This window comes from Zalophus californianus, chromosome 7 (genome assembly GCF_009762305.2).
Source record: "Zalophus californianus isolate mZalCal1 chromosome 7, mZalCal1.pri.v2, whole genome shotgun sequence".
NCBI lineage: Eukaryota > Metazoa > Chordata > Mammalia > Carnivora > Otariidae > Zalophus > Zalophus californianus.
Window position 1 is genome coordinate 105,447,014 of NC_045601.1, and position 21,900 is coordinate 105,468,913.

Genomic DNA, 21,900 nt, shown 5'->3' on the forward strand with positions numbered 1-21,900 from the left:
CAATTGAGACCAATAGTAAGATAACAGATCAATGTGACCATATTTTCCTGATGTGAAAACTACCAAGAACTAGCCAAATAGCACCAGGGCTAGAACTAAGATTATAATTCAGCCATGGCTCAGTTTCAGGAGCTTTTTGCAGTAGCAAAAAAATAATAAAATGAAGTAAAATAATAAAAAAAATTTTTAATGGTTTTCTTCCAATAAACTTTTAGTGCAACTTATTCCAACTTTGAAAAGAATGAAAGGAGACATTTATAAATGAGCCAGAAAAGCCACCTATTCCTTCAACCACAAGGATCTTCCGTTCCCCGTGAAGTTTTTATTTACAGCGATATTTGACTCATCCTGTTCAGTTTCTAGCACAGGGGCACACAGCAAAAGCGGTAATAACCAGAGGCATCTATCTAGATCATCAGATTTCCTTCCTCTGGTCAGTTTGTGCCACAAATCTCATGCTGCAAAAGCTACATTTCATCTTTCCGTGTCAGATTTTTTCCAACTCCGTTGCAAACTTTCATTATATTTCAGTTCTCCTAACAAAAGAGGATGAAGTGGTCACTCTGCTCCCCTCAGGGCTTCTCCTGAGCTATGACTGATGATGGAAAGTCAACCTTCAGCAAAAATGGAGGACTGGTGCTATTATATCCCATCAAGTCCCTTCCTTATGAACTAACTTCTACTCCTATGCCACCGCTGGGCTAGTATTGTGACAAGTTAACTACAATCAAACCACATCCTTAGCACAGCTCCTAGACAGCCTGGATGAGAGCAAAGAAGAAAGACACCTCTCCTGCTTGGCTCTACCAAGGAAATGCTGCATCAGGTCTCACAGTATATGGAACCAATATAATAATATATTAAAGAGGGGCAAAAATATGCTCTGCAAATAATAAAAGGGGCACGTAGCCTACATTTTGGTCTACCTATGATCTCCTAATGATGGAATCCAAAAACTCCTACAGCCCCAGCCCCAGCATGCTTCCTTGCGATGTCTGATCTGTGTCGCAAATGTAGACTTCTAAAAAAAACCCAGGGGAGTCCATGTGGGAATCCCCTGAGAAGGGATCAAGGCACAGGGCCTTCCACTGGCACACTATCCGAACCATCCACTCTTGCTCCCTCTGAACCTCAAGGCCTTTATGAAAACCTCTGTCCTTCTTGATTACCCTGTAGACATTCTCACAGCCATGTGTCCAACCTTCCCTAAAGCCCTTGCTGCTGGCTGCTCTCACTGGATCCCTATCACAGTTTCTCTAAAGGAAAGGCAGGTTGGTTTTTAAGTCTTAAGTAAAGCCCTCAAGGTTAAAAAAAAAAAAAAAAGGAGCTCAGGAAGAAGAGACAACAAAACCATTTAGGGGGGTGGGGTACACTGATGGGTCTTGTGTTGCTTCAGAGAATACGCCGTCTGTTTCACAGCTAATTCCTTGGTTCACAGGACTTAGAAGGCAGACAGAAGATAAGGAATAAATACCCTTACACTGTCCACACATGGGCCATGAAGAGACGTTTCCTGTAACGAAGGCTTCAGAAGAGAGCTCCTTTTTGTAGTGGGAGTAAACCACACCTCTTTTCACTTGCTTTTCCTTCCCACTCAATCTCCTGACCTCAAGAGCAAAAAAGAGGAGCCACCAATCTCCTTCAGGCCGACTTTTGCCACAGAAAAGGTAGCTGTCGTTTTTAAGAATCCTTCGAAGGGGGTCTTAAAAATAAATTATCGGTGGGTGGGGGAGACCCAAGCGTAGAAATCACGAAAATAATGTCCCAAAGTGCCAAGGCCACAAAGAAAATATGACAGACGAGGAAGAAAGGAGGCCAGTAAGAGGAAGCGGGTGTGACTTCTGAGCCAACGGTGGGCTGCAGGGGGCTCGCCAGCAGCGATGATGCTTTGGAAAGGTCAAGTGTAGTGGCTCCAGGGCCTACTAAGTGTGCTTAATGGACCAAAGAGCCCAAGTTATTGTGGAAGGAAAGAAAAAATGTTTTCTTAGTATTTTTCCTTTCCCCTCACTTAGCACCACACCCGCTTAGCCTTCTTCCCAGTTGGGTCACCTGTTTTCAAAGTCTGCTTCTTTAGTCGCTTTGATTATTTTTTTTCCTTTAGGGAAAATTATACCCACTTAGCTCAAAACAAAGAACTCATCTGAGAATGCTACATATGTGTACTTTGTCTTTCATAGTCTCATCAGAGAGCTGTCATGAGTGCTCCGAGCAAACCATCTGCAGGCATGCTAATTTGTTATTACACAATTTGCTCAGACAGGTATTTAAGAAGCAAAAGAGTGGACTCAAGAATAAATCTAAAAATAAAAACAGACGTTTGGCTCCACTGAGCAAGGCGAACCCAGGAAACAAGGCTCTTGGCTTCCCTGCGCTCCAGCTGCAAAGTGGACGAGGGACGGCGCGTTCAGTAAGTCTTTCTCCGGTTCATTCTGCTCGGCTTTGCCACTGCTCTGCCAGCTCTTAAATGCATGAAGGTTTCTGTTTTCCAAAATAAATCCTGCCTATTTCCTCTCTCCTTCCTCCTCTATGCCGATACATTCCTCGAGGGTGACCTGCGGATCGCATCTCTCAGGCTCCAGGTCACGTGAACCTTGCTGTCACCTGGAAGTGTGACATTTCTCCCAGGAGGAAGGGACCAGAGGGAAAATAAAAGGAGCCAACTTCATAAAACCCCACCTTCTGTATCTGGCATATTCAAGTCAAATACACCTGAGTTTTTCCGAAAATAAAACCTCACTCAGTCCCCACATTCTTGATAATGCTTCTGTTCTAATTATCAATAACAATTTTTGATCACGTGGCAGATCTAGTCCTCTTATTGGTCATATTTTTCTTAATTAAAGATTCTAATGGCCATTGAAGCAAGACAAATTACCCTCATCATTTGTGTCTACAAACCTCTGCAACTCTTGAGCTTCAGAATTATAATGGGAAACAGAAATCATGCCTTTGACTTTAAAATCAGAAAGGTGTCGCTTTGTTGCACATCATAAGTAAATACACAGAAAATCGATAACATGGAAGGGATTCAAATGAAAAGCCGTCTGGTCCAACCCTCAGCCTTCCGTAACCTGTCCTCTGTCACAATTCTTATAGTCCAGAAGTTCTTCTTTAAATCTAACCTAAATCTAGCCTGCTTCAGTTAAAACTTGTTCTTTCTCTGACCGAGCCAGAAACAAAACAGCTGGTCACCATACACAACTTAATAACTCCTCATAATTTTGAAGTCTGTTATTAAGTCATTTTTCAGTCTCCTCTTCTTGAAGCTAAATAATCCCACGTCTTTCAACTTATCCTTGTAGGTTCAATTTTACAATCCTTTAATCATCATCAATGCTCTGCGCTAAACATTCTGAAGTTCTCCATGTTGCTCTTATGTTTTGAAACCCAGCTCACCTTTGGAATTGCTTCTCGCTGTCCATAAAAGCCCAAAGACTCTACTTGAATGGGTAACCTGCTGCTTGGTTTGGGTTATTTTGGGTACAAACCTGCTTCCTAGGGCTCCTTCTAGCAGAAAAACATGTTCTTCGGGACCCGTTGTTCTTACTGTGTGCCGGCCACAGAGGAGCCGTTCCCCTCCACTGACTCCCACTCAGTCTCCCTCACCAGACAGAACTCTTCCAGGTCTTTCTCAACTTACTCTCCCTAAATGGTCCTATTATAAAATGAGTATCTAGCTAATCTGATCTGATCCACTTATGTAAACCAAGTTATTAACCCAAAATGCCTTCAAATGTGTTCTCCATTGCAGATAACATCTCTGAAGGTCCTGTCCTCAAAGCCTTAACTCAAAGAAGAATCTCAGACACCTGGGCGAGAATCCCATGAGAGAGGTTCAGGTCCTGTGGGGGGAGGACACGGAGAATCCTTCTGCACTCCTCAAATTATGCTACAGAGGCCATGGGTAGAATCATAAAACAAGCAGCTCTGAGGTGTGTTGATGCTGAGCACCTCTTTTTGCAAACCCTTCCCCAACTACACTGCCATTCCCCTAGTGCTCTCTCTTCTATCAAAATTAGCCAGTAGATTTCTGACACTGATCATGTCCGAGGCCTGATGTGCCCTTTACCGTGAAGCCTCTTCCCCACCCCTCCCAGAGCTGGCTCATTCTCACCCTCAGGTTTCGGATCTAATGGTATCTCCTCCAAGAGGCCTTCCCTGCACACTCTAGAACAGGTTCCTATCCGTCCCCTGATACCCCATTACTCTTTATTGCTACATCAGTTCCCTTTACAGCACTTAGCACAATTTACAATTAGAGGTGGTTATACATATATGTTCGTTTACTCATTTCTTATCCATCTCCCCCGCAGAATGCAGGCTCCTCAAAGGTGGGGATCGTGCCTGCTTTGCTTCGTGAGCCTGGCACCTGGCTGACAGTACCCACTCAAAAATAATTTTTGAATGAATGCATGCCCCCATGGCCAGAGATATTTACATTTTAAAGCATATCTCTAATCATCATTGAAAAGGGGCTCTGTTAGCTATTATACAGGGAGCAGGTGCTTCTAGTGGTGGGATGGGTAGTGGGAGGAAGGGGTAGGGGTCCTCCTCCTCGGACCCATCCGCTCTTACTCAGTCGGGCGAGGACCGCTCACCCCGTCATAGAGACAGCTGTTGCCTCTTCCAAGACCTTAACTAGAAACTTCTGTCCGTCCCGTTGTCTCACTCCTGCTCCTTCATGCAACGGATCTCCTTTCCAGTTACTCTCTCTCTGTTCAGCTTCGGCAAAGGCATGCCACTTAACAGCATCCCATCATTGTCCTGATGCTATTTCCTCGCAGCCGTCACCTCCACGAAAGGACGAGCATTACCACAGAAAAACATGCAGGCGATTACTATCAGAACACTAGCAGTGGCAATCTTTGGAGACGTGATTATGGACACGTTTTATTCTCTTCTTTTCACTAATTTTTCCTTTCTACTCTTTCTACCATGTACTTGCCTCCATTTTCTTCTCATGCAACTTTTTTAAAGGTTTACTTATTGGAGAGAAAGGGCATGTGCACGCGCAGGCACGCGTCGGGGGAGGGGCAGAGGGAGAGACTCCTCAGGCCGACTCCCTGCTGAGCACCGAGCCCCACGCGGGGCTCAAGGCCACGACCCATGAGAGCACGACCTGAGCTGAAACCAAGAGTCCCCTGACTAACCGACTGAGCCACCCAGGCGCCCCTCATACAACTTTTTTAAAGTTAACTTTTTGGGGTCATGGGATTGAGCCCTGCATGGGGCTCCTCACTCAGCGTGGAGTGTGCTTGCCCCTCTCCCTCTGTTCCTCCCCTCCCTTCTCTCTCTCTAAAGAAAAAAAAAAAACTTAGTAATTAAATAAATAAAATCTTAAAGTTAACTTTTTGTTCAAGTGCTAACTCTATTTCACTGGTATTTGAAGTGAGATTCTATGGAGGGTTAACTCACACACCTTATTTTCATCTCACAAAATTCAGTGTTTCCAGCTCAGTTAAACTTTCATCTGAGTGAATTCGATTCATTCAACACACACACATACATATATGCCTTCTGTGTGTGAGGCCTTACACCTTGAGACTTATTTACTATAGAGCAATGCAAATACATCACCAGGCTTTCTTCTTCTTAAGTAACGCTACTTCATAACATCAACCCTAGGCCCGACACCAGGAGCTTCCACAACTTTAATGACAAAGCATCCAGGAGGCTTAGTCGTGAATAACTGAGCAGGATGGGACCAGGGTTCCATGCCCACCTCCACAAATCATCTGCTGACTTGCAGAGTGACATAGAGCAAATGAGTTTTCAAATGGCCATGCCTCAGTTTACCCACCTATAAAAGGTACAATACATCCCTCAAAGGGATGTAAAGAGAATCAAGTGAGGTAATGTCTAAGTGTTTGGAACTCCTTGGCAGAAAGGCGCTACATAATTACTATTTGGTATTTAAGTTGCCCTTCATGTGCGCCAAGTACTTTATGATCATTCCTTAGGAGTTACTCCCAACTACTCTGAAGTTGTCTTCACGCCTAGTTCTGCTTGCAGGATGAAGAAACTGAACTGGACAGAAGGTGAGTGATTTGCCGAGGGTCACTAACATGCCACTGAGGCCTCACCAGAGGAATTTCCAGGTCCTCTGCTTCTTTTAACCATAACTGAAGCCACATCTTAAATACAAACTGCCTGTACAAACTGCCGCCAACTCCCCATGAAGCTACTCTGAAATAGCCCTCACAGTATGGAAAACGTTGTAACTTGTTTTTGCAGGGTTGTGTGAAGGGTGAGAGGGTGAAACAGAAACCAAAGTTCTAGAATTAGTAACCTTGACTTCACAGTCACCCCCCCTTTTTACACATCCATGTTTCTCCTCATTTCCGGTAAGTACAACAGCCTACGTTCGGGTACCTTCCTCATCTCCTTGAAGGGCCTGTATTTTTCTACCAATAATTTCCAGGGCCCAACCTAAAGGGGCACAGAGCCCCGGTCAAATCTTCCTGAGCACTGCCCAGCCAAAACGCACGCTAGCACTTTTTACCTTTTTCATGAGTTGTAGCTCATGAAAATCAGTGTCAAGAAGGTGAAGAGGAAGAAGATGCATGTCATAAAGTGTGCGTATGTAGTCTGAGGGCTAACGGAAAGGCAGAAGGTATGAGCTTGCTTTGGTGTGAGCTGACCTCTTCCCCAGCAGCCCCTTCCTGCAGAACGCCAGTGAGAGGTGCATAGAGTGAACCCTGGAGTCACCCTGCCCACTGTGCCCAGAGAGTTCCACCCCAGGTTATGGTCTCCTGGCTCTCTTAAACCATGCGCCTCCATCCACACGCCTACTTTCCTCCCTCTGCTTCATTCAGCAATTCACTTACAGTATAAAAGGAGCCTCTTTTGGTTTAGAGACCTGTACTCTCATAAAAGGACAGGAAATGCGTGGACAACAACATCTAAAAAATGCTGCTCTGGTTTTGCAATGAGCAACAGCCAAATGGCCTCTGAGGATCATATAGAACGGCAGAGCTCTTTAACATAAATTTGGGTCGAGAGTTCCAAAGCAACTTAGGCCCTGCCCAAGCCAAAACGGTGAAGTAAGGGATTTAATTTCCTCTCCCTATATGCCTCTTTCTTTAACTTCTCCCCCTCTGCCGGAACATTCCCTCCCACCTCTCCACCATTGGCCGGGACTCTTCAGAGCTCCCCATGGTGAAAGACACTTAGGTCCATTTCCCTTCATCCATCTTCCATGAAAATCTAGTTGTACTGTACTCTAGTCTCTGAAATCCTATTGTAACAAGCCTAGTAATAATGGCCTGAAAGTCTTAGCACAAAGCAAGACTAGTACAGCAGCCGCTTATCTACAGTTTCACTTTGTGCAGTTTCAGTTACCGGTGGTCAGCCATGGTCCAGAAGCAGATGATCCTCAGAAGGTCAAGACAGCAGCCGAACGCTACGTCACCACGCCTACCTCATTCCCCTCACTTTACCTCACCACGTGGGCCTGTGATCCACTCACATCATCACGAGGAGAAGACGGGTGAGTACAGAAGAGTAAGTTTGAGAAACAGAGAGAGGATGGGACCACAGTCACGTAAGTTTTATTAGGGCATACTGTTATAATTGCTTTATTTATTATTAATTGTTGTTAATCTCTTACTGTACCTAATTTATAAATTGAACTTTATCCTAGGTATACATGTATAGGAAAAAACATTAAAAAAGAAAAACACAGTATCTGTAGGGTTCAGTACTCTCCGTGGTTTCGGGCGTGGATACGTGGATATATATTCACGAATCCGCCATGCATAAGAGCAGACAGACTTTCAGCGGGGTGCCCTGCATATCACAATAGCCAGTGTACACAACCACGGCCATTTTCAGGAACAAAAACTGAGAGTTTACCACTGACAGGTTCTCTCGAAGGAACTACAAAGGGGTCTGTATCATGAAAAAGGAAACTGAATCCAGAAGGAAGAACTGAGGTGCAGGAAGGAATGGTGAGCAGTTTAAGGAAGAACTGAGGTGCAGGAGGGAATGGTGAGCAAATAAACTGATAAATGTACAGTTTAAACACTGATAATGACTCCTCTGGGGAGGATAAAATGAGGATAAAAAATATCAGACGACCGATGAGAAGAGAGGAAGTGACAGCAGTTTAAAGAATGCTAAAGTTCTTATATTATCCAAGAGGCAGACAGAGATCATGATTAATTTTATTAAGACAAATATATGGGTTAAAACGGTGAGGATAACTACTAAAAGAAAGAAAGAAATTAAATGCTAAATTTCAAACCAGTAGAGGAGGAAAGCCAGCACATATCTAGAACAAAACTGAATAAGAAATATTCTGTAAAAAGGAAATACTTGCAAAAGGAGGAAATACGGAAATATAAAAACCAAAAATGCACACCTTAAAATTATAAAATCCTGCACTTGTTAAGAGCAGGTCAGGGCGCCTGGGTGGCTCAGTTGGTTAAGCGACTGCCTTCGGCTCAGGTCATGATCCTGGAGTCCAGGGATTGAGTCCCGCATCGGGCTCCCTGCTCAGCAGGGAGTCTGCTTCTCCCTCTGACTTTCCTCTCTCTCATGCTGTCTACCATTCTCTCTCTCTCAATAAATAAATAAAAAAAAATCTTAAAAAAAAAAAAGAGCAGGTCAGACCTGAAAAGCATCGGAAATCCACACTGCAAGTGCTGACCTGCAGCAAGTTTGCAAGGGTTCAAGTTGGCAGTGACCACCTCTGAGGCTGGCAGAGACCCTGCCTGCACCCTTGAGTCACTGTTTACTTTCTGGTGCCCAGGATTTCATTAACCCACTCTCCCTTTATCTCCCAAAACCTGCTCCCAAAACAGGATTCCAGATCACTTCTGCTGACTTAATATGAACTTAAGTCGAAGTTACCGTTTCTGGACATATTTGGATTTAAGCCTTAGTCCTGAATTTGAATAAGTGCTCTTGTCTATTAGCAGATAGAGTTTAGCCACCAGGGCACAGCAGCAGAGATACTTGGAGAGGAACAGGGAGTCCTTCCTTTGCTACTAAAGTACCACACCCCAAATACAGTCTCCTACTTGAACTGTTGCATATGTCCTTGAATTAATTTAGACCTAAATGGCTTTTATGCCCTCTCAATTTCCCAAAGTTACTTGAAAAACATGAGCAATTATTTTCCAAATCTGCTTAGATTAAAACTTTTGAGATTTTACCTTTGGACTACAGATGTGCTTTCATGGACATCATCCATGCATCCTACAAATACACTACATAGGGATGAGTATGAATCTAAAGAGCAGCAACACAATCTTTTTCCTCTGTTATCTTTAAGTATACTATTCTCCTCTGGTCCAGTCCCCCTTGAAGAAAATGTTATAGCACAAACAAAATAAAAGTAAGGTAGTTCAGTGATCTATCAGGAATTTTCTTCCTTGGGAAGGAAAAAAAAATTTTATAAATTAATAATAAATTATTCAATATAACAAAAATTTTTTTCTCTCTCTCTCATACCCCTAACACTCTTTTAAGAATGAATGATTGCTGACTTGCACCAAAACACAAACTATGGATGCATGGGATCGAGTACAGGTGTGTTTTTAGGACACACATCACTTGGAAACCTGCCAGGCTATATTTAGTTAGTAGTAAATATATCAACTGGAACATATGCATGCGGAAAACGTGCTCTTATTGTGAGAGCCACAGCTCCTTGTTAGCCCAAGTCCAAGACGATGAGAAAGCACCGTCAGAGCTGGGCAGCTGGGGAAAAGTGCAGAAGAGGGACATGAGCACGTTTTAACGGCTGTGATAATTTGCCATGAAGGATGTGAAGGCCATAGCTCCCTGCTGCAGCATGCCATGTACCGCTGAAGTCAATTCCTAGCGAAGGAATGTGTAAACAGGCCATATATCCTTGCATCAGTTCCACAGAATGTTGCACAACACAAAATGCCTCTCGATGTGTCATTTCCTTCTTGGCCACCTTCCCAGCTCCTGACAGTCAGTCAACAAAAAAAAGTACTGAAAGGGATTTAAAACTGCTCTTCTCAAGAGCACATTCCACCAACCACCAGACATGACCTCTACCAGTGCTTCTGACCGCCCCCCTGCCCCATCCTTCTTCAAGGAAGGGAAAAAGGGAACAGTTTTTTTTTTTTTTTTTACCTGTTATTATTCCCTTCAGTCAAAGATTTTCAACAATGCTTTATATACTAGTGACTGAATGATTAATACTAATGACAATCGAACCCCGGCTTATATTTGCTAACTTGTAAATATCAAAACACGGCATTTGCCCATAATTTCCATTCCTTGGGCACTCAGAGACAATGAAGAACCAGGGAAAGTCTGCAAGGCAAGAAGTAACTGGCTTTTCTACTAATGCTTTACACTAAGGACTAAAATTCAGGCCTGTGGCCATCAGGAGTAGGGTACAAAACCTATCAAGATTTTCTCAAATTATCTGCACAGACAGAAAGATTATTAATGCAAGAACTGTGTCCAGAGATGTTGGATGGCCTTAAAAAAATTCTTCTGCTAGCTCTCCATCAAACACATTTTACATTTTTCCCACCTTTCACATGTGGCCAAGCTCTACACAAGCATCCACCATCTATAAATGAGCAGAGGGCATGGGCCAACCGCCATAAAAAAAAAAAAAAACAAACAAAAAACCTATTCTTTCACCCAACTGGGATGAAGAGTAGCAGAGGAGAAAGGCGAGCTGCCACTGACACCAATGGGAATGAGGAAGAGAAAAGGCCAAGCCCTCCGTTCTCTCCACCCTCCACAGGGCTGGCAAACAGGCCTAGGTAGAACAGAATTCGAGAAAAATTAGATGATGCTGTGCCCAGACCACCCTGTTCTGTTTAAGTCCGTTACCTTAAGTTCATAAGGTAAAATGTCTGCAGCCAGAAGTGACTTAAGAACATGGAATAATAAAACGATCTCTGAAGAATTATAAATTTGTGCTGCCCAGGTGAGAACGCGCAAGCAGGAAAAGAAACCAGTTTGGCTGAGGACCTCAGCCCAACAAGCTGAGTGAGTCAGGGTGCTGAGGCAGTCCTAGGAATACAAACATTACCTTGCACTTCCAGATAGATCTTCCTCACCTAAGTGCCAGCCCCTACTCAAGTCAAAACATAGCCAAGCAGGGGTGCACCTGGGTGGCTCAGTCAGTTAAGCATCTGACTCTTGATTTTGGCTCGAGTCATGATCTCAGGGTCGCGCAATCAAGCCCCAAGTCAGGCTCCACGCTCAGTGCAGAGTCTGCTTGGGTTTCTCTCCCTTTCCCTCTGCCCCTCCCCCCGCTGATGCGTGTACTCCTATACGAGAGTGTGCTCTCTCTCTCTCCCCCTCTCTGTCTCTCTCTCAATCTCTCAAATAAATAAATAACATCTTTTTAAAAAAAAAATGCAGCCAAGCAGGGCAGTGTTGTAGGAAAGGAGTTCGGTCAACAGGAAAGAAGAGACCATGCTTCTTCCTTCTCCCACCAGGTCAGGACAGGTAGCTAGCTGGTGGACAGTGAACAGCAGCATCCCAGCAGTAAGTACACAGACGGCAGTTTTGGCCTCTCCTTAAAAGAGTAGCTATGATTTACTTCCCTAGGGCACAGCACGCAAAAATTCTTAGACACTCATGTGTGTTGGGTTATCAGGTTCACAGATGTGCTGGCAAGTGAGAACTTCCAAAGCTGGGTGATAGAAACTATAAAACCTCCAGACTCGTCCATTTGAGGGTTCATAAAATACTTCTGCTACAGACTTGCCATGTTGCCAGGAAAAGCTAATAACCTCTTTCTGTGCAAACAGCAAATGTTCTTCTTTCCTATAAGTATTGATCCAGCGCACCTTGATTTGGCCTGCTAATACCAAGCACCCCAAGGTAACACTCACCCTTAATTCATCTGATAATTACCAAATATCTTCAATTCAGAAGGAAGCTACTATAATTAAAACTTGGAGTCACCTTGCAGAATTTTTTTTTTTTAAGAAACTGGGGTGGGTGGGAAAGTAGGGTGACGCCTTTGTGATTTTGATGGTTGGGTTCTTGAATGGATTTTAGTGGGGAAGAAGGCCTCTGTGACTGTGACTTAATATAACTAGAGGGCATTGGTTGGAGACTCAGCTTTCTCCTTAAGACTCTGGTAAGAAGCTGCCAGGACTTGAACTACCTCCTCTCTTGATAATAAAGCATCACAGTACCACGGCCAAGCCTCACCCCTAGCCTCGTTTGTCCTGCCCCCTTTGAGTGTTGCACACATCCTATAAACTTTGGATAGAAAACCTTGCGGAATTTTAAATGTCCTCCAGATTAGAAAGTCGGGAGACCTTTCAGAAGAAGATACCTCAAAAATATCATTGTGTCTTGTGGCATCAATGACATTTGCCATCTAAGCACTTGTGGAAGTTGATGGTATTGGCGAGTCAATGAACCACTGTCCCCATCGCTCATGTCTTTATGGGTTTTTTCCCCTTCGATCTAGGCTGCAACTCTATCTTGCTTTAACCAGCAGTAGATGGAGGAATTTTAACCTTGCTTTAACCAGCAGTAGATGGCAGTTCTGAGCCTTAAGAAGACTTAAGAAGGCCTAAGAGCTCCCACTCTTGCACCTTTGGGAGCCCTGATGTACCATGTAAGAAGTCAGACTGTGCTGGAGAGACCGTGTGGAGAGGCCATGTGGAGGGGGAAAGGTTCTGGGACCACAGGGAGAGGGAGAAAGGCTGTCCCATCGTTCCAGCCAAGCCCAACCTTCTTGCCATCTCACCAAGGCAGCAGACATAAGAACACACCCATCACGGATGTTCCAGCACCAGCCACCAACTTCCTTGCGGCCACACGAAAGACCCCCATCCAGATGAACCCCAGGCAGCCCATCCAATCCTGAGGAATAATAAACTGGTTGTTGTTTGAAGCCATGATGTTTTGGCACAGCGTGTTATTTAGCAACAGATAACTGAAAAAAACAGCAAGAGAATTCAAAAGATCCTGACTGTGTCGGGTGATGTATTTTTTCCATCCTCTGCACGGCCAGTAATACCTTTTCCATCAGCCCTCTTCCCTAACTCAGAACCACGATTCCGACATTGCTAAGCAAGTTTTCCCCTTCCCGTAGAAATCCTTTAAATCAGATTGCAGCGGGAACCGAGGGCACACACGGAACAAAGGATCCTAATAGAAACTGATGTTGGAAAGAGCTGGGCATCCACATGCATTATTGTCGCTGCTGCTCCCCACCGACTTCTCCCGCTGGGGGGCACACGGCAATCGCTCGAGCTCACTTGCCAACAGGAGGTCAAAACGCCTTGCCTAAACACAAGACTTACAAATTTGGGATCTTAGGTATGATGTCATGTCTTAAAATGATAAGCTGGCAAAGAAAACAAATGGCATTTTGTAAAGATGTGCACCGTTTTCATGTTTACGCTACTTAAGATGAAGGTTCTAATAAGTCATCGGCTGTGTTCCTTTAAAGGGAAGTTTTATAACTGAGATGAATCACAACTGCAAAAGATCAAAGTGAAAAAACATCAATGATGCCATGGGGTACTTTTTAATCTTGTAATGAGTGATGATCATGTGCTCTTATGAAGTCCGTCCAACTGCCAACGCCAGATGTGTATATTAAGGAGAGAAGTTGTTTGTGCTGTGACAGCACCGGTTCGGCTGCCAGACAGAGAACACAGAAGGATGAAACCTCTCCGATTTTTGAGTGAAAAGCAAGTCTTGGCAGATGTGCTGATAAGCGGGGCCTCAGCATAGTGCCATAGCATCCTCTTTTGGACTCTCCTTCGCTGCAAACAAATTATGTTTATCATCACCTCTGCACAGCTGTCCCCAGGCAGCATGACTACCTGCTCAAGGCACAGTTTATAACACTTACTGGTGTCACTTACTAATGAGCAGAAATTAGTAAAACCATCCGCAAGAAAAAAAAAAAATAACAATACGCGAGGGAGCAGAGTCTAGATGGTATCTATTTCCTGGAAGCGTACTATAAGCAAAGTTCTACAGCAAACTCCTGACTCTGAAGGGAATTTATATGGTAATAGCTCACACTTAATGAGCACTTACTACATGACAGTCGCTGTGTTACATAGTTTATGTACATGACATCATTTAACAGCTTTGCAGCAACCGATGAAGAAGATACTGTTGTCACTCTCACTCTGGCAAAGGAAAGTCAGGTGACTGGCCTACCACCATACAGCTAGAACTAGTCAGTGGGGGAGCTGGGATTTCAATCCAGACAGTCTGACACCAAAGCCCACACCTTTATAATCACTATGTGAGGCTGAATGAAGACCCAACCAGTTAACCCAGAACTCGTCCTTGTCCAAATAGCCAATCTCCCAAAAGTAGCCTTTTCAATATATATTCTGATCTCTGAAGGAAGGAGTGAAATTTCATTAACGGGAATCAATGGTATAAAATCCTCAACTCCATCAAACCATTACAACGATAAACAAATGGATACTATTTCTATGACAACCAGTATTTGAAGATACATCATTTCGCTGGAGAAAAGGCTAAAAACAATTGCATTGTCTTTTTCTCTCCCGTCAGGAAAGCCTTTTTCTAAAGCCCTACTCTGTCAAGGGTTAATAACATAAGCCACTTTGAAACCTAGAGCAAGAGTTGACAAATTGCAACTTGTATGCCAGATCAGACCCACCACCTGCTCTTGTAAATAAAGATTTATTGAAACACAGCCACAACCATTCATTTATGTATTGGCTGAGGCTGCTTTCGAGCTCCATTGCCAGAGTAGAGTCCTTGTGACGGGAGAGGTATGGCACACAAAGCAGAAATTATTTCCTACTTGGCACTTCATAGAAAAAGTTTGCCAACCCACATTCTGGAGGATTCTCCATTTAACATTATATATGCACCAATCAATCCAAATCCTATAATAGTTGAAGGAAATGGAAAATCCCGGGCATTTTTCATAACTGGGATGTGAAAATTTAAAGAACAATGCTGAGAAGAGTGCTATGCCCAGGATGGCCAAGAGCAGAGCTGAAGGAAATAATCCAGTATACAGACTCAACGTTATAGGATTAAAATGTTACTGACACCATACGCATCCTTGTATCCAGGCACTGAGTTTGGCACACCACCTCATGATGTCAGAGAAATGACATCACATTGTCACACACATTTCTGGTCCTTGAAAAATGTTACTCAGTGGTCTACGACTCAAGGTCTGCATCTGCTCCCCTCCCACACTCAGCACCCAGAGCCTGAACTCAGGTCATATATACACCATCTGCCCCTCTACCCTGAACCCTCCTTGCTTTCAGAGCACCTCTCTGCCTTTATAGGGCAGCAAGCCTATCCACTGATTAATTCTGCCAATAACCTCTTGGGAATGAGGTAATGGTATCCTCACCCGAGAGCAAAGCGACCTTCCCAAAGCTACTCCGTTTCCTCACCTTCTGTCACCCCTTTCAGGACTGGGCAGCACCCACCCACCCTTCCCTGTTTCCTCTCCCAACGATCAACTTTTGAACATCAACTCTTGAGTGTATGGACACATACACAAACAGAGGCACACACACACACACACACACACACACACACAAATGGTTTTTCCAAGAAGTGAGAAAAGCTGCTGAGATCAGCAGGAAACATCTTTAAGAGATAAGTATTAGTAGTGCTAAATGTTAAAAGACTACTGTCCTGCTTTATGCATGACTGAAATGGACGTCCCTGCCTTTTCAGGAACTCAAGTGCTAATTAGATAACATGTGGCTTCCATCACAAGGCATCTTCCCCCATTCACAGCAGTCCAGGAACGTCAGCCAAAGCCCCAAACCAGACAAGACAGCCCTGTTCGGTTCTAGTCACCTGCACTGCATAACCACTGGCTCTTATGACCAGAGACTCGGGGCGACAGGAGACACTTGTGTGGCAACCGCCTAACAGAACATTCTCAACCTGAACGGAGCCAGCACTAACCCAACATTGTGAACCTAGAAGAAGCTATACACATGAAAGGAGGTGAAAAGAAAAACTTCAAAGACTGGCTTTTGAGGCAGGAAACCTCCCTAGTTCAGACAAGCAGTGCGCCTTGGCGAAAAGAGACAACGGCAAGAGGAGTTCCTGCTGCTAAAAGACATGCTACTTGGGGAGGGAAAGACTTGATCAGTCCTTTTCTCTTAGTTTTAGGGGAAGATAGGTCACTCTCTCTGTCCAGGCAGGTGTATCATTATATAACAAGTACTTCAGCCAGCTGTACCTCCACCACAAACCAAATTAAACTCTAAACTCGCCGGCTGGGACTCCGACGCATTCACTCATCAAAGGCAGAGTTCAGTATGTTTCCATTGGCACGTCAGTTTTCATGTCATACATATCAAATAATCTTTAATTCCTAAATGCAGTTAAATGCTGCTGTACCCAGTTGGATCAAATCGGTTTTGGAGGTGGGGGGTGGGAAGAAAACCTGCCTCAATTTAGATTTAGGAGGAAAATGCATATTGGCCCAAATGGATTATGTGTACTTCCTTAAACGAAAGCCCAATCAACCTTCTGGATGTCCAGACAGACAAACACACCAAGGCGGATTTAGAGCTGGTTTGACTCTATCTGTTAAAAGAAACTATCTATAACAATTACCAGAACATGACCAAACAACCGTGTTGTAACAATCAAGCAAGTTATCATTTGCAAATAAATTCTTTGTAATTAAGCAGTGTGCTCTTTATAAAGGGAATTGAGTGGGCGAGCTAAAAAGTTAAAACACATTCTTAGACCATGGGAAACACACGCAAATGCTTTTTGACTAAGCTCAAGATTTTTCAGTCTGTTGTTTTCCTCCTCAGCTCTCATGGGTCTGTTCGGCCCTGTCTATTGTGTACAGCGGATGAGCAGAATGCTTTAGCACGTACTTACAGTGACTGAATGCTTATCCACTCATGTCCCCCAAGTTAGGTAAGCCTTAGCAATTTTGTGGCAAAGTTACAAGTGTAATTTGATCGTCTACTAACTGTGAAGTTCTGCTAACTGTCCCTCGTCAAAATACATGCAGATAGCAAACCTGGCAAAGAAACCGTTTATGTGAAAGTAGCCCTAACTGCTCTGGGACCCTTTCCTCATAGGGTCTCCACACACCCCCTGTTACCATTTCCAATAGGAAGGCAAGTACTTACTTCTGGGTTCCCGGGGTCCATCCACTGTAACTTTAATAGCTCTGTGATAGGTGGCTACTTGGGGAGGATTTGTGAAGACAGTTATGGTCAAGGTGAAACTCTTGCCTGCAGATGTAAAAGGGGAAAATCCACAGTGAATATAAAAAGACAGTCCCGGGGATAACAGAGCAATACAGCTGTCCAGATGGCTCCCGAGCATCTCTGAGGAGGTAATGAAACAAACACAAGAGACGGGGCTCCTTGTTCTCAATAAGAGAGCCTCTGACGGCCACTTTACGGAGTGATTAAACTCGTTGAGCCCACAGATCATCTTCATTGCAGTGCTATACAAGAGGGCTCCAACTCCCAAAAAAAAGCCGCTGGGTAGCAACAGTGGTAATGAAAACAAAAACGCTGGTCCACTTGAGGAGGATTCTCTGCCTTCCAGTTCTCTCCAACATCAGGAACACATCCAAACACAGACAATTTTAGAAGTCTTTATTTAGGATTAGGTCGTGACCCCATGAGAGAACAATAGTAAATCACTGTTGATTGTGTTATTTACTTCACATGGCTTTAGCATTTCATTTGCTTAACTGCACTGCAATAAGAAGATGAAAGAGGAAGGTTCTTATGGGAATCATTTTAACAGGAGCCGGTGTCTCCCGTCCTGCCTTAATGTGCCCGAGGTATGATGATTTCATCATTGCTGGAACAAAGTTTTTCCCCTCCCTGCCCACCTCTGCCCTAGCATACATCCTTGCTGTCAAATCCTGAACCAACTCCCTGACAGTGACTTCTTTTTCGCTAAACGTACATGACATCTCCCAACATAAATAGGAATCGGTGCTTTTAGCCAAGGTTGCGCTTCATTGAAATACGACATCTGATGTTTCAAATTAATGAGCTGAAGGTGATGAATAGAGGTGGGGGAAAGAAGACAGGGAGAAGTTTGGGAGCAGACACGGATGTTGGCCTTCTCCAGAAGAAGATCCCAGAGTCTGTTACACAGACTCACTGACAGTTGTAATCAGTTAGATTTGCAACGGTTAGTCATGTCAGATAGTCAAAACTGCAAACTGTTACAAGACAGGAAAAGGTGGGCGTGAAACAGTGACTCAATAAAACCTTCGTGGCAATCTCAGGCCAGAGCGTGCACTTGGCCTGCTCCTATACCAGACCTTGAAACAGCTCGTTTTGTTTTGCTTTGTTTTTTTGGTCAGAAACTGTTTTTTCCCTTTACTGAAAGCTTAAGGGTATTAAATCAAAACACAAATCTTAAACAATATGTAGCAATGCAGAGTTTAATGCAATCTTTTCAAAGCTTAATGTGGAACAGGTTCTACGCAAGGCTTAATGTAGAACAGGTCTTTGGCTGTCAAATCTAGTGAATGGGTTTTCTTTTCAACCCTGATCATGTAAGTTCCTAAAATATGTTTAAGACACACATCATTTGTTACTCAGTATATACAGTTTTAAGTCTCTTTGGCTATACTTTTCCATGGCCAATATTAAAAAAAAAGAGAAGAGGAGAGGAGAGGAGAGGAAAGGGACAAAACAGAAGTGGGGGAGGGGAGCAGACAGGGAAAGATGAATATTGATTAGAAAACTACTAACTGCCAGCCACTTCATACACATTATCTCATCTAATCCTCTCCAGTTAGGTTCATCACCTGCAGTTCACAAATGAAGAAACTGAAGCCCAGAGAGGCTTAGTAATTTAACCACACAACTAATAAGAGGAAAAAATCAGGGTCTGAACCCGGGTCTTCCAGGCCTTAAAATGAGTGCTCTTCTTTTAAACTTTGTCAGAGAACATTTAAAAAAAATTAATAGATAATTTATTTCCACACGTGTCCCCATCAGCTCTGTAAGACGAAGGAAGAGTAAATATATATCCACTAATGTAGTATCTCGGCCAGGATGATGAAAGCATCTATTCTTAAAGTGTCACTGATAGATCATATTTCATCCATTATAAACTGAATGTTACATGGGTTTAAAGAAATGCAATTGTCTGGTCAGGAACCAGAGGATTTATTATAAACATTAGGGCTAACTGGAAGAAAAAGGCAGCTGACAGTGTGAACGAGTTACAGAAAACTCCAAGTGTACAGAATTGGAGAATAGAAAGCTGCATAGGAAGCCACCGGATCCAGATCAAGACCTCAAAACAATGTAGAGATCTGGAGGAGTGAATAGGCTGAGCCCCGAGACTGAAGGTTAAGTGAGATTAAACCATACAAGATGCCGTTCTGGGTCAGATCAGTGGTCTGTGCGCCAGGACTGCATTTCTCCAAGGGTGGTTCTTGCAAGGCAGCTGTCATCCATGGCACAAACCTTAATAAAGCAAGGATGTGTATGTCTTACTTGTCCTAATGAGCCTAAATAACCTGCTAACGTTATCCTGACTCATGAACTTATCTAAACCGGTTCTGAGAATACTTCTATTTGAGATTTTCACATCTGTCTTCGGATATTAAAAGTCATCAATGCTTCTCCCAAATTCAAATTTTGTTTTATAAAAACAAAAGTCAGTATAAAATTTACCCTATAAGTATAAAGCACCTGAATGTTCAAAGCAGAACCGGTAAAAATTTCTTTTTAAAAGAGGTAGGTTTGGGGGAGAGGAAATTAGTACTTAAAGCATGACTACAGTCTTCTAAAATCAAATCCTGAGGATCAAGATGTACTTTGACAACTAAAATAAAAATTAAGGAGTTTCCCTCTACCTCTTACTGCCCCTTCAGAAGGAACATGAACATATGTTCAAGAAACTTCCAGAAACTACTACCCAACTAAGTAATTGGTTTTTCACCTCATAAATAATAATACATCTCCTAAGTCAAATGTTTCTGTGAGTACTCATGATTTACTTAAATTTTTTTAAAAAACTTTTTCTAAATTCCATTGTTTATTACTTTTCATAAGTGATAAAAATGCTGGCTCCTACTGAGGGAGCTAGCTAGCACTAATGACAACTAATTACACCATCCTTGACTTCATCTAGGAACTAGTTCCAAACTATGTCCTCAAGTCATATATTCTCCCAGATAAATATAGGAACTGTCATTGAAAGACAATCCTAACCTAGCTCGAGAGGCTATCAGGAACTGTCTAATAGGGTGAGACTGCAAGCAAGGATTGTATCTTAGATTGATACAGTACCATGCTCTGTACCCTGTAGGTGCTTAAAACTGCTTGTAGACCACAAGCAGCTTGTTTGATATAAAAAATAAAGAAGCACAGCAAGGAAACTTAAGGACCAAATATTTCTGCTGAAATAGCAAGGAAATACTGTTTAAAATATAAAGGAGAAAAAAGGAAAAAACTAAAAAACTAAAAAACGTAAGCCACTCCTAACTTGATGCAAGTTTCACAGATGCTCTACTTTTAACTCAAAGCACTTTCAAAAGTCATCAGATAACCCATAATGACCAAGTAGTGAAGTGACTCCTTTATACATCTAAAATTGTTTTTCAATTTCTGAGAATTTATCTTTCTACCCCTCAAAAGAAAAAGTGTTAACATTTGAGAAACTTGGTACTCTTTATTGTTTCATGCTTCTCAAAATAGAAAATTATAAATAGCTGGGGGAAAAAAAATACTATGGTAGCGACGTGATGATCCAGACTTCATAAGAGAAATGTAGAAGTGTAAAAATCAGAGAGGAAGCTGGAAGGAGTTTTTTTGTTTTTTTTGTTTTTTTTTTTAAGAAAACAGGTCAGGTACCCAGGCAGGTTAAAGGGTTTCCTGCCCCTGAAAACCTGACCTTTTTTTTTCCCCCCAAAGAACGGCATCTCTTATCAGTGTTCTCCGTCCCTTTGTCCTCTTCATTTCAGTTTGATATTAGTTTCCTTTCATATCACGTTAATGTCATGATATAAAAATCTATTATTAGTGATAAATCAATTTTTCTTTCTCTCTCCACCCACTCCCCCCCACCCCCAATCTGAGTCTCGAAGACAAGTCTGGACCAATTTCTCCATCCTGCCTCTGGCAGCCGACTAGCATTTCAGATCCTCCACCAAGTCCCGGCTGCTTCAAAGGAAAAATCCTACTTTCTTCAGTTAAGATCATAAGAAATATAGGGGGAGGGGGTCAGCTCTGTTTGGACATAATTACACTTCATCAAAAGAAGCTTTCTTCATCTTCCATGCGTGAAAAGTCTGCAAGCAGTTAAGTCTGTCTTTTTTTTTTTAAATATAAAAATTGCTATTTGGGAAACCAGCCAAAACTCAGAAAGCCAATATAGTAAAACAGTGCACACCCTTTGTTTCTCTTTGAAGTTTCTTAAATAAATATGTTGAGGGTTTACAAAGTACACTATCACTTTGCCATAGTTTCTACTCATATTGATCAGAGAAAAGTTATGCAGCATCTACATAATACAAAAGCAAGGTAAATGGAAACACTAGCTTGACTCTGGAAGGCATAGTGTCCAGTCTTCTAAACACTGAAATTCATTACTCCAATTAAAAACAAAATAACGTTACATAAGAAGAAAAGATGCAATTCAGAGCATGCAGGTAAATCATCATGTTCAAATGTTTCTTGATTCCTACTAGAAAAAAGAGAAACTTTAGTTGTACTGTGGACCTGCACCAGTAAGAGAAAAAAAAAAAAAAAAAAGAATGCACACACTTCACACCTAATCAGTCAACAGTGAGATAGGATGTGTCTTTTTTCCTTTTAATGAAAGTAAACTAAATCTGATGCAGCGATAACCCCTTTAGTTTTGAGTCTACCAGAGGCTCTGAGCCTCATTTTATTTCAGCCTTTCAGTGACAGTATCTCATTAGCATGCATCATTTTTTTTTTT

General features: G+C 42.7%; 1 protein-coding gene across 9 annotated transcripts in view; it reads right to left on the reverse strand.

The window, feature by feature from the left end:
- RUNX2 (RUNX family transcription factor 2) overlaps positions 1–21,900 on the reverse strand; it is a 238,392-nt gene that overhangs the window by 112,756 nt on the left and 103,736 nt on the right. For all 9 annotated transcript variants that reach the window (XM_027601302.1, XM_027601303.1, XM_027601300.1 and 6 more), the window contains exon 5: positions 17,100–17,204. In XM_027601302.1, coding sequence (XP_027457103.1) covers positions 17,100–17,204 — 105 coding nt within the window. The remainder of the gene's footprint in view (positions 1–17,099; positions 17,205–21,900) is intronic.